The sequence below is a fragment of the Condylura cristata genome, unplaced genomic scaffold, assembly GCF_000260355.1.
Source record: "Condylura cristata isolate star-nosed mole 26May11 unplaced genomic scaffold, ConCri1.0 scaffold00002, whole genome shotgun sequence".
Taxonomy (NCBI): domain Eukaryota; kingdom Metazoa; phylum Chordata; class Mammalia; order Eulipotyphla; family Talpidae; genus Condylura; species Condylura cristata.
Genome location: NW_004567103.1, coordinates 44,645,175 through 44,658,117, shown reverse-complemented (window position 1 = coordinate 44,658,117; position 12,943 = coordinate 44,645,175). Strand labels below are relative to the sequence as shown.

The following is a 12,943-nucleotide window of genomic DNA, read 5'->3' as shown; positions in this document are numbered from 1 at the left end:
AGGTACCACAGCCTAGAAAATGTCACCCAAACAATTTCTGCTGGTCAAAGTGCTCATCTCAGAAAAGTTGGCAGGTCTCCTTAAGAGGGCAGCCCAGGAGGTGGGCGGGCGGTGGCTGCTGGGGAGGTCATGTCTTCCAGCTGCACGGCCCGGGGCCAGCTGGCTGAGCAGGGTGAGGAGGCTCACTGCTGTGCTGCCACTTGGCTCTCTGACGAGCACCGGCCACTTACGGGCTTCTACTGGCCAGGGCTGAGAGGCAGAGGTGCTGTGGCTGACATTCACCTCCATGTTTCCTGCAGTGGACCAGGAGCACCATTTCCAAGACAAATATTTATTTTATCGATTTCTGGATGACGAGCATGAAGATGCCCCTTTGCCTACTGAGGAGGAGAAAAAAGAATGTGACGAGGAGCTCCAGGATACCATGCTGCTGCTGTCGCAGATGGGTCCCGATGCCCACATGAGGATGATCCTCCGAAAACCGTGAGTAATGGGATAGGGACACCCCCCACCCCGACCCCATCACTGGGCACCAAGTCTGTCCTGGGAGACCCAAGTGATGCTGACTCCAGAACCCCCGGCCTTCACCCCAGGCAAGTGGAGAGAGTGACCCTGAAGAAGTGGCACAGCAGTGTTTGTGTCTTTTTTACTTTATTGTATTTTATTTTTGAGCCAGAAGATTCCATTTCCCGTGTGCATGAGCTGAAACTATGGAGTCTTTTAGCAGTTGGCTTGAGATGTCAAAACTGAGTCCATGTATGAAATAACCTTTGGTCAATGACAAACAGAAAATGCTGATTCTCTGCCAGACCACACCTGCCTTTTCTTTGTAATGCAATATGTCAGTAGTCTGTAGAAGCCTAGACCCTGTGCTTGTATTCATTCGTTCTTCCATTCATTCATTCATTCAGCATGACCTTTCACCCTATTCTGAGCCCTCTGCACATTAGCTCAAAGACACTGTGCCGTCACCCCTTAACACCTCCATTCAGCCCATGAGGTGCCCTTTTCCCTCCCTCTCAGCTGAATCCAACCCAATCTTCTGTCACAGCCCATTAGTGGAATTGCAGAATCAATTTAATCAGATCAATTCAGAAAGAATTTATTGAGCCCCTCTTCTGTTCAGTGTACTCTACTAAATTGCTATAAGACATTATAGAACAGTCTAATCTCAAGCCTTTTTAATAAGGAATGACTTGGCACTTGGTTCTGAAACCACCATACAGGCTTATGTTTTTCTGCTAGAAATGACATCGCCCTCCGCCCTGCACCAGTGCCAGCCAGCTGTGGCTGTCTACTCTGAGTCACTGGCTTGGCAGACCTCCATTTATTGGTGGGTCTCAACAAGAGCATTCAACTTTACACGTCTGTGTGTCAGCTGGGCATATTCCAAGAGCGAGGTGTCCTTCAGAACGACTTCCCCCATGCCTGCCACTCATACCCACTCACGTAGCCCTCTGAACACTCCTTCATTCCTTTCCCCAAGGTATCCCCTGTTCCACGGGCTTTAGTCCAGTGCTGGTAAAGCCCTTCAACGTACTTCATTCTTGTCACACCATGTCCTCTTTGTCTAAGGTGTCTCTTGGGTCTTCATGTCCCAACACCATGTGTTTCAAAGGCCTCCCTCATTCCAGTTGATTATCAGTCTTAAAATCTAAGCCACAGCTTTCAGCTTTTTGTAGGCTCACAACTGTTTCTTCAAACAAAACTTCTACTGGTAAATACAAAATGTCAAACAGAAAAACCAATTCATGATCTCTTTGCCCTGAAAGATTGTAGAAGTGGGTAGAGGGGATACAGGAAGAGCCCTTGAGCTTGGGGAACTCAAATGAAATCACTACTCGGAACTACGCCTTCTCTTCTGTCAGAGTGCTTCCCGGCTCTCTTCACCCCTTTGTCCCATCGTCCATTATCTATATTTGCCTCATTATTTCCTGGATTCCCTCTCTTTCCCCTTCGCTGCCTTCTTCATTCAAGCACACACTTACACAGTAGTTCTGTTGTCAAAGGTGAGGAAGCCCCAAGGGGCCTTCGGGAATGTGTGAGAATGTTGGGTTCTCATGGTGTGTGAGGAGCCACACTGACAGCATTTGGCAGTGGCTGGAATCCAGGGACGTTAAACACCCCAAAATCTAGAACCCTATAAACTAAGGAGCTGTCCTGAAAAGACTGCCCCTGCTAAGAAACATTGCTGTATGCTATGAGTTGCTTAAAGGGAAAGACATTTCATTTTACTTTGTTTTTAGTCATTTATTTATTTAACCAATTTTTGGGGCTTTGTTTTAAAGATTTATTTATTTGTGCATACAGAACTGAGTACAGGCCAGAGGAGCAGGGACGGTGAGAGGATTCACGAGAGACAAAGTGTGGGAGCAGAACAGGCAGATCGATGAAGCACACTGCTGAGGGGAGCAGCAGGCGAGACAGCAGAGGTCTGCGGAGACATGTGGGTCACCTCCAGGGCAGGGGATCAAACTCACACTAAAGTAGCTGCAGCTAGCTTGCAGTGCTGTGCTTTAACCCACTGCACCACCAGGGAGGGCCCTAACTGATACTTTTTGAATACCTATTTTGTTCTAAATATTGGTATTTGTTAAGAGTGCAGCAGTGAGCTTGAAATTTGCACCTCCTTCCTGTCTAGTGGAGGAGACAGTCCTGGATATAATGTGGAGAGGGGGCTTCAGTCTGGGTGGAAGTTAAAGAAGGCCATCTCTAGCTCCAAGCATCATACCAAATAGACCATTAATAAACTTTTGCTAAGGGAATGAAAAAATGAATATTCAGTCCCAGCTAATGTTCCTTCAATTTAGTTGCTTCAAGAAAGACACACACAAAGATTTTGGACCCACAAAGATTTTTGACCATCTGCCAAAGAGGTTTTTGGTAGTAAGAAAGTGATAACATGGTTACTGACTTTAGGAGTTTATAACCCAGTGAGACAGGCATTCCAAATCAGATTGAGATATAGCAGACTTGTATTGAGTACCTGCTCTGGACCAAGCCCTGGCTGGGAGTATTTGTGCTCCTTACTCGATTAATTCTCACAGAAGCCTAAGACCTGCGTTTTTTTTGTTTTGTTTTGTTTTGTTTTGTTTTTTTTGGTTACCCTTAGAAATGGAATCTGAGATTCTGCTGCTTTTTCTTCCATATAGCATTGAATCGCTTGATCTTTAGAAGCCCAAAGATTCTTCGAAGAAAATTACATTACAAAGACCAGACTTTTCCAGTCTGTCACTGGCCATTAAAGAACAGGTTTCACCAGTATTCCAATATACATCATTTTGGGTGCTCTTGGAATTGTCCCCATCTCCCAGGTTTTATGAATCTGCAAACACTGGCCCTTGGGGGCCACAGTTCTTTTGACTCAGTATTCACAGGTCTTCTCCTGGAATGACAGCCCCCCAGAGATGGGAAAGTGAAAGATAAGGTATCTGATTCTATGAGTCAGAGTTTCAAGCTATCCACGCACACACACTTTTGTGTATATCCTTTGGAGTTCCTACTAAGTGGAAAGAAAATAAGCTTAGCTGATCAAGAATTGTGAATATCACTGTTCTCCTTGAAGAGACCAGCTGAGTGCTTTGCTCCTGAGAACTTGAGGGCATATTCAAAAGTCCTGGAAATGTTGACTTTTTACTACCCAGACTGCCAATTCATTAAAAAATGGGGAGGCATGAGATGCACTGGCTCCATATTGACCGGGGCAGGAACCCCAATTTTTAAACTCAGCACAGCTGCATTTTATAATAATCACCATTGCCAGAGAGGTTGCAGAACTCTGATAATTACTGGGAAAGAAATAACACAATATTCTTTGATGAGAAGATTACTTTGAGAATTTGATTGTATAATGAAGATGTTGCTTTGAAAGGTACTTCCTATTGTTCTGAATCTGAGACTTGCTAGCAAAAAAAAAAAAGTGTCACTTGTTTTGACAGTCTACTTAGAAAAATTCTCTGTTTATTACATTAACTGCAGCATTTTAACTGTCAAACTATGAAAGAATGTTCTGTAGTTTAAAAAACAGAATAGAGCTTCAGGGGGAAATTTTTGGCACACTCTTGTTGCTATTGGTATTAAAAAAAAACATACATTCTGAATGTGAAATTAGCTTTTTATTTGGTGGCAGGCAGAGTGACTCACAATGCCCGTCCTGGTTTCGCAGGTGCAGACCTGGATGGCATTTGGGGGCAAGTGCTATAGAACGGTGACAGCTTGACGGCACTGTTGTTGCAGCTCCCAGACAGGGCCATCAAACCTAAAATGAGCTCGTGGCGCTTATTGTTTTGATTTTGCTTTGTTTATAAGTCTAAAAACAAGAGGTTGCCCTATAGCAAGCAGATACAATGGAGGCCCTTCCCAGGAAAGTGTGCACTCTGGCTACCTCTGAGCAGGTAGTCTGCACAGGTACAGATGTGGGGTGACGTGGGGTGGCCAGGTAAGTAGTGACCAGGTGAACTTGAGGTCAGCTGGATAAAAAGAAATTTTTTTATCCAGCTAACAGACCTACCAAACTCTTTTTCAAAGAGCTATTTAGAATGGTCTGTTGGAGACCAACCTAAAGGTAGGCAAGCAATGAAGTGATGCTCTTTCTGAGCTCTAATTCTAGTTGGATTTATAATTATGAAATACCCTAAAAGTTTAGAATCATAAGGAATTGCAAAAGTGATAAGTAGTTTGGGCCTTAGAATATGTGTGTACATGTATGCATGCATGCACATGTGTATTAACATATATACACATACATATACATATAAGAGAAGTAATACCATGTCCCATCTTTTAGAGAGGTTGGAAACTCAGAAACTTGAGTTCATTTATTTCATGGGATTAATATTTTTCTAACATATGCTACAATTTAAGATCATCAAACAGTATGGAAAGACATGGAGAGGAGCATACCTCCTCGTGTATCAGTCATTTGGCTGCAATGACAACCCCCAACTTCTGTTTCACACACTTGCTCTAGAGGGCACCTGAAAAGCTGTACATTTTCTCTTAATTATCAGAGCCTGTTTTTTTTTTTTTTAAGATTTATTTATTTATGTATACAGAACCAGAATACAGGCCAGAGGTACAAGGGTGGTGAGAGGATTCACTAGTGGGGAGCAGAGCAGGTAGATCAATGAAGTACACTGCTGAGGGGAGCAGCAGGTGAGACAGGAGAGGCCTGCTGCACCATGTGGGTCACCTTCCTGGCCAGGGATCAAACTCGTGCTAAAGCAGCTGCAGCTAGCTTTGCAGTGCTGTTAATAATCCGTTGCACCACCAGGGAGGCCCCCAGAGCCTGTTTTAGTGGGGTCTTTATCTGTTAAAAGCTTTTTTTTTGAAAATGTTAAATTTGAAATCCTGATAATTATAGAGAAATTTGCTTCCTTAGAGACACCTAAATTAGCAAGTCTAAAATCAGGGATGCCTAGGGTCTGGGTTCCTGTTGGGATATGCCAAGGGAAGGCTCAACATCATGAAGTCCATCTTCAAATGTAAATCGAATGAAAAGAGAGGCATGATGAAAGAGCCAACTCCTTATGAAATAAGAAAGTCACTGTGAATCTTATGCTTCACTGCATGCCAAACTTGGCCTTTGTTTTTCCTGGAAAGATTGCTGTGCTTTAAGTGAAAGCTCATAAAATTTACCAGAATAAAGAATTGCATAAAGTGTACCATTTCTTGGGTTGGATTAGCCTCTCTCCTATAAAAGCAATTTGCCACTTACTCCTCATGTTTCCATGCCCCCAAAATCCAACCATTGGATTCTAGCCACTAGGTTTCTGATTTGGGAGAGAGGAAGATGAATGAAGTTGCCATTTACAGTTTAGGGTTCATTATAAGATTACCTCAAGATTTTAATGGCTTCTTATTGCTAAACTCAATTGGTTCATTGTAGAAAATTTGGAAACTATTCAAAAGAGTTAAAGAAGAATAAATAGCAAATATAATCACATCTCCCAGAAGTAACCACCATTAGCATTTTTGTGCCTGTCCCTCTGGTTGTTTTTTCAATTGTTAACTTACTATTCTTATCATAACATTCTTCAAGGATGAGATTTTTAATAAATGCATAGTCATCTAGCCTCAGTTTGTCTTTATTAGATGTTTAGGTTGATGTACAAGTCCCTTTTTCTTAAGAGAAGCAGAAAATAATATTTTGGTGGTCTTCTTCCCAGAATAAAGAACTCTTACCTTGACAGGGATGCAGGAGTAGTGATGGGATCCAATGGATGTCAGGAAGTGCCAGCAGGGAATAGCAAGCTGCTTCACACTCAGGGAGTGTGAAATGACTGGAGAGTTAGACTGAGGTGAGATAAAGGGGTAGTCTGCAAGGCCTTCTCTGTTCCTTGAATATTATATAAACCATTTGGGGAACCATTGGAGAGTCTTAAAGGGAGGTATGATACAGTCAGATTTGTAGTAGGTAGCCTCTTCTACCTACTGGAAGATGACCCAGAACTTAAGACAGGATGCCATACGAATTTATGAGATTAAAGCTAATTATATTTTTACTGAGGGAAATAGGCAATGCGAAAAAGACAAATATGGGATAGTTCCTATCCCATAGTCTATATCTGAGTGAATATATTTGATATTCTATATATGAGTGAATATAGGGAGATCAAGCAAAGGTCAGGCAAAACCAAGCCAAAGCAAACCGGAGATCCTGGCTGTAAAATTGAGTTTACCAGAGGGGAGGGGAAAGAAGAGCAGAGGAAGGAGGAGACCCAGGGGACTGTGGTGGTGGGAATGATGTGGTAACATGTGATTCTACACCTCTCAAGCATATTCTACACCTCTAACGCAATATTACCTTAATTTAAAAAGAGAAATAATTAATTTTATTTTGATAATGTAACCCCAGCATTTTGGATACATTGTTTATCCCAAGAGTCTGCTAAATAAAATGGAAATAATACTGACTATAAGAACCTCGGATTTTGGTCTTGTAAGTTACCAATAAGTCACCCACCATCTCAGGTTATACATTTCTTAAGTTTTAGGATGGATTTAATAATACCTGCTTATGCTATCACTTTTTCACATGGGGGTTATAAATAGAAAACAAGTACAATCATATTTAACGGCAGTTTATTGAACACACATACTAAGCAATTTGTTCAATGACTAATTTAATCCTCTCATCAGAACAATGAGGTTATGATTAATAATATCCCCATTTGATGGATTAAGAAACAGATATGTTATGCCACACACTTGTGTTTGTCCAGGCTGCTAGACTTCAAGATTCGATCCATGTCTGTCTGCCTCTGGAGCCGATATTCTACCACTTGTTCCAGGTACAAGGGATTCTAAATGGCCTCCTAGGTGTATTCTTGGAGCACTATGAGGAAAGATGTCAGGAAATCTGATTTAAAAATAAGTGCTGCCGATTCATTTCTCCTCATTCAGGTGTAACTGTATAGACTTGAGCAAGTTTAAGTGTACCATTTACTGTACAAAGAATTCACAACCACCCACCAGCCAGAATCACAACTCAAACTTAATAACTAATATCTGACTCACACTATCATGTTTATATAGTGACCTCATATCCATCACCTCTTTGAACCTCAGAATAACTCTGTAAACTGAGTGAATTATTCTCCATAATTTGCAGATGCAGAAAGTGCTTTCCTTACTATGACAGAGTGATATAGGTGACTGGACTAGGATCTGAGTCCACGTTTACTTACTCCAAATCCAATTTGATTCATTTCCTTTTTTCATGGATAATATTCTTTCCTCTCTGTTAGGTTACTTCAACTTCATCCTTTTTGGTGGTTACTGAATAAAGCAGATACTTCAAAGAAATGTCAGTAACTCTCTATCCCTGATTCTAAAAACATTAATGTTTGCAAGGAAAAACTAATAATGCATCCACATTGTACCCTCTTAAAAATATATTTGCTTTTTCGGCCCTCCCTGGTGGCACAGCGGGTTAAAGCACAGCACAAAGAAGCTTAAGCCACTTCCGCATGAGTTTGATTCCCGCCTGCCCCTGAGGTGATCCACATGGCGCAGCAGACCTCTCCTGACCCGCCCACTGTTCCCCTCAGCAGTATACTTCGACAATCTGCCTGTTCTGCTCCCCACTCTGTCTCTGGTGAATCCTCTCATGCTCTGCATCTCTGGCCTGTACCCCAATTCTGTACGAATAAATAAATCTTTAAAATAGGCCCTCCCTGGTGACGACGCAGTGGGTTAAAGCACAGCTCTGAAAATGTAAAAACCACTGCCGCATGAGTTCGATTCCCACCTGCCCCGGAGGTGACCACATGGTGCGGCAGACCTCTCCTGTCTTGCCCACTGCTTCCCTCAGCAGTGTATTTCGTCGATCTGCCTGTTCTGCTCCCCACTCTGTCTCTAGTGAAGCCTCTCACCACCCCTGTACCTCTGGCCTGTACCCCAGTTCAGTATGCACAAATAAATAAATCTTTAAAAAATATATATATATATATATATTTGCTTTTTCAACCTGACTTATGCCACCTACAGAAAGGCAGAAGTATACTGTCCAATTCCATCAAATTTGCTTGTTTTTCTCAACTTGCTGCTTAGGCATTTTAAAGAAATATACTTCTATTTTTAAGTAAACCTTTTTAAAGGTTCGATGTTAAACTTTGGCATGTCCTCAGAGTAATCCATTAGCTGGGTGTATGTTGAGCAAAGTCTGTTTCTCAATATGCAAAACCTCCAATCGTGTTGTCCTAAACACACCTATTCAGAGGATCTGAGCTATGGAGGCTTCGCCTGGCTCTCATATCTCACAAATGTTCGTAAAACTCATGCCCCTTCCAACAATTGTGAACTGTATTCATCTCTAACTTCACAAAAATGAGAGAATCTCCATGGACATAGGCTTTACTCTCAGAACTAGAAAACTGCATCTGATAAACTTCAACTGTCCTTTCCTGGGTTAAAGACAAGGCAAGGGCTGGTGGTTGGTGGGAAGGAGCAGATAAAGCTGGACAGGACACTCTCAGAGTCTCCTCACCAAGCTCCTGCCATGTCTGTGCCACTTGAAATCTAACTCCTCAGAAGCAAGGAATCTGGGAGGTAAAGAAAAAGCAACATGTTCTGGTTTGTCAGACAAGGGGGTGGGAAATACCCAGTTTCCTTTTAAGGGAAGTGGAAGCAGTGAGCTCTCAAGGTGATATTAAGAGTGTTGGACAATGATCCAAGCTTGAGAAATGACTTGTGAGCAGGAGAATTAGGTGGGCCACAGTGGCGTGTACAGCAAAAACAAAGTATTCTCACTCCCATCCCCCAGAAAAATAAAATCACAAAGCATCTCCTTTATTCTGAAGCTTGGCAGGGTATAGTAGATGTTTATAATGCTACCTTTTCTGGGTGTGTTGCCTGGGCACCAGGGAATAGTCTGTGAGCAGCAGGTGTAGAAGCGCTGGGTTACCTGCTTTCTCACCTGCATGTTTCTCACCAGCCATGCCACTGCTGCTTGGGCTGGGACACACCCCTCATTTTAGCCGTGTTCTGGTAACTGAGGCCTCTGTCTCTGACCTTGATAAATTCCATGATATAACTGTATTTACCAACAGCTTCCAATATCCCCTGAGTCCTCCCATCCTTTAATGTATAAACGGCTTCGCCCTTCATCCCCATTTATTATCTTGTCTGTAACTAGACATTGCTGCCAGAACACATCCCCTGCAGAAAGTAGGCCTTTCCACAGCAGGATCCGACAAATCCACGTCAGGGCAGCACCACGTGGGTTTGTAAAGAAGCAGGGATGCCTGATTGCTCTCCCTGTGGCATCTGTAGAAGGACAAGTAAAGACCAGGTACACACACAGCTGCCACTCAGGAGCCTCGTCTGTTCACTCCCGGGCCTCACGGGTCGCACTGGGAAGGTGCACTCCAGCCCCTTTTCCCCTCGGGGCACCGTGCTCCCTTGCTCATGAAAGCCAAATTGCCTTCAGTCCCTGGGACCTTCTCATTACTCTTTCAATAGGCTAGGGGGCTGATTTATAGGATTGCATTCTCCACTTTAAAGGACCAAAGCATGAACCATGCTTCCTATCAGCATTTACCTTGAGAACCAGCTTTTAAAATGTGACTTTGGGGCCCTGCCTGGTGGCTCAGTGGTTGGACTGCCGCCCTGCAAGCTCAGCCAAGTCGTGGCTACTTCAGTGTGAGTTCGATCCTCACACTGACCCACATGGCGCGGCAGACCTCTCCTGTCTCACCTGCTGCTCCCCTCAGCAGTGTACTTTGTCAGTCTGCCCCACTCTGTCTCTGGTGATTCCTCTCACCACCTCTGTGCCTCTGGTCTGTACCCTAGTTCTGTATGCATAAATAAATAAAATCTTTTTTAAAAATAAATAAAATAATGGCCCCTCCCTGGTGGCGCAGCGGGTTAAAGCACTGCACTAAGAAGCTTAAGCCACTTCCGCATGAGTTCGATCCCCGCCTGCCCCAGAGGTGACCACATGGCGTGGCAGACCTCTCCTGACCCGCCCACTGCTCCCCTCAGCAGTGTGCTTCGTTGATCTGCCTGTTCTGCTCCCCACTCTGTCTCTGGTGAATCCTCTCACCCTCCACATCTCTGGCCTGTACCCCAGTTCTGTATGAATAAATAAATAAATCTTTAATAAATAAATAAATAAATAAAATGTAACTTTATTCAGTGACGGCAGTTTTAGCTGTCATGGATCTTTGAGGGGGTAAACTTATGTGTGAGGCAAGAGTAGAAAAGTAAAAGAGTAGAAAAGTAGAATCTTTTCTAAGACACTAGAAGGCACAGTAGCTCTGAACCTCCAGCCTAGGGAGAGCTGGGGGTGGGGGCATGGGGGTGTGTCCCTGTCATTGCTGCCAGAGCAGGAAGGTCCACCTGTGTGGAGGAGAGATTCAGATTTTGGTTCACTTTGGTGGAAAAAGTTGGTCATCCTGACTGCTCCATTGGCTTCTTCCCCTGGACTAACCTCAACTTTCCATTCTAAGGACATGTTGAAGAACAATGTCCTGGCTCATGGCAACCTCACTCCGATGCTTTTGTTACATAGCTAACTGAGCAATACTCATTTTTTAAAGTAAGTCGCTTCACACCTTGCATCCTGACTTTTCTCACCTCGCTAAAATGTTTGCTATAAACAGGACTGAAAAGTTCGTTGCCACCTGGGTGGGTCACTAGATGACAATGGTCTCCTCTGTGGTTTCACTGACCACTTTAGACCACAGGGTTGTTATTTTTCCCCTTTCATTCTGAATGTTACTGCAACTCAGACTAAACTGCTTCTGGCTTTGTTCCATTCTGTTTCAAACAGCTGCCGTGGGTTTTCTCAATGCCATCCGGTGAACCCTGTGCAAGTTTTGATTTCTCCCTATTGGTTTTTGGTGAATGGAGGGCCAGTGGGTAGAATAGCTGCCTCATAGGTCTCCGAGCAGATGTCAAGACCCGCATCCCCCACAGAGCCACTCCAGAGGGTGATGAGGGACTCCGCAGTGGGCCATGTTTCCTGAAGGTCTTGCTTTGAGAGTATATGCAGAGTGGGTAGGCTGAAGCCCCACCCACTGCACCACAGTTGCCAAAACAAGGTTTCTCAGGAATGTCATTCCCTCCAAGGAGAGGTGCTTCTCCTTTTCCTTCTCCACATCTTTCTCCCTGACAGGCCCAGGATTCTCACATGCTGTATTCAGCTTCGCTCTCAGGCTCTTCCCTGGGTCTTAGAGAGCGAGTCTCAGACTTAATCTGGCAGTAAACTCTGCCACTGCCCCCTTCTCAGCATGGGGCATGGCAGGGACACACTGACCCAAGTGGAGCCATATTTGTTTGACCACCCTAATCTGCTATGGCCTCCTTCTTGTCTGTGGCGCTGTCTTCCTCCTGGGAGGGTTTTCTTCTACAAACGCTGAGTTGTGGTGGCCTCCAGTCATATTCAGATCATTGATTCCTCTCTGCTCTCTATCATCGAAGTCTCCCTAAAACACCCGCCCAGCTGCTAGGACTTGTGTGGTTTGTGGTGGCAGCACTTCTTGTTTCCAGTGCTGTTTTGCTATTTAAGTAACTGTCCTTCTCTGGTGTTCACATGGCAGATGATAACCTGATGGACAAGGATCCAGCCCAATGGACTGCTTGGTCTTCAGGGGTCACCTCCCACATCTTGACTTAGACTGAGTAGCTTAAGCTGGTTTAACATGGCAATTCCCTCCTGAGGGTCTAACATGTCCATCCTGTCTCCTCCTTCCACTAATAATTAACTATTTGCCTTGACACGAGTGTGTGCTGTGTTGGAAGTGAGTCCTGTCTCGGAGCCCCTTCCTACCTAGCCTTCAGTAGGGAGGGTGACTGAGCACAAGCCCCTAGTGCCCTCGGTTAACAACAAGAATGGTTGGTGCCAGGCTGCCACTTCCCTTGGGCAGACACTGAGGGCAGCATGGATTGCGAGAATTCATGCTCACTCATCTAGTGAGCCATATATTGGCACCCACCTTGATAAGGCCTTCCTACATCCGTGCCAAGCTCCAATACCCCTTTGCTTCCTGGTTTCTTTGATTCCTTTAAATTCATTGTATCTTTACAACACACCTCTTTCTTAGTTCCTTACTTGGGCACCTAGAAGGTCCATGATTTTGCTGTCAAAATCTAGTTTTTGTTTTTATCCAGTGCCCTTTGTACTTCCAGGTGCTAGTTCTCTTGAGAAGAATGAACTAGAGTGATGGATATTTAAGCAAGTAGCATTCTTCCTAGTTTGTTGTAATTACCACAGCAGTAAGATTGTGAGTGATAGAAGAATAAAGATTGGAGGATAAATAGGAGAGTTGACATTTGAGCTGGGAGAAAAAATATTGTAGGGAAAGAGAGAAGAATGTGGAAAATCTTGGAGACATGAAAAAACACGATTTTTGAGGAAATGAAAATGTCTATAGGACTGGAGCAGGGAACATGGCTATGACAAGAGGTATGAACAGAGGAGAGACAGAAGAATCTGGCA

General features: G+C 43.9%; 1 protein-coding gene across 6 annotated transcripts in view; it reads left to right on the top strand.

The window, feature by feature from the left end:
- RAPGEF4 (Rap guanine nucleotide exchange factor (GEF) 4) overlaps nucleotides 1-12,943 on the top strand; it is a 228,259-nt gene that overhangs the window by 150,285 nt on the left and 65,031 nt on the right. For all 6 annotated transcript variants that reach the window (XM_004674534.2, XM_012726839.1, XM_012726835.1 and 3 more), the window contains one exon: nucleotides 300-483. In XM_004674534.2, coding sequence (XP_004674591.1) covers nucleotides 300-483 — 184 coding nt within the window. The remainder of the gene's footprint in view (nucleotides 1-299; nucleotides 484-12,943) is intronic.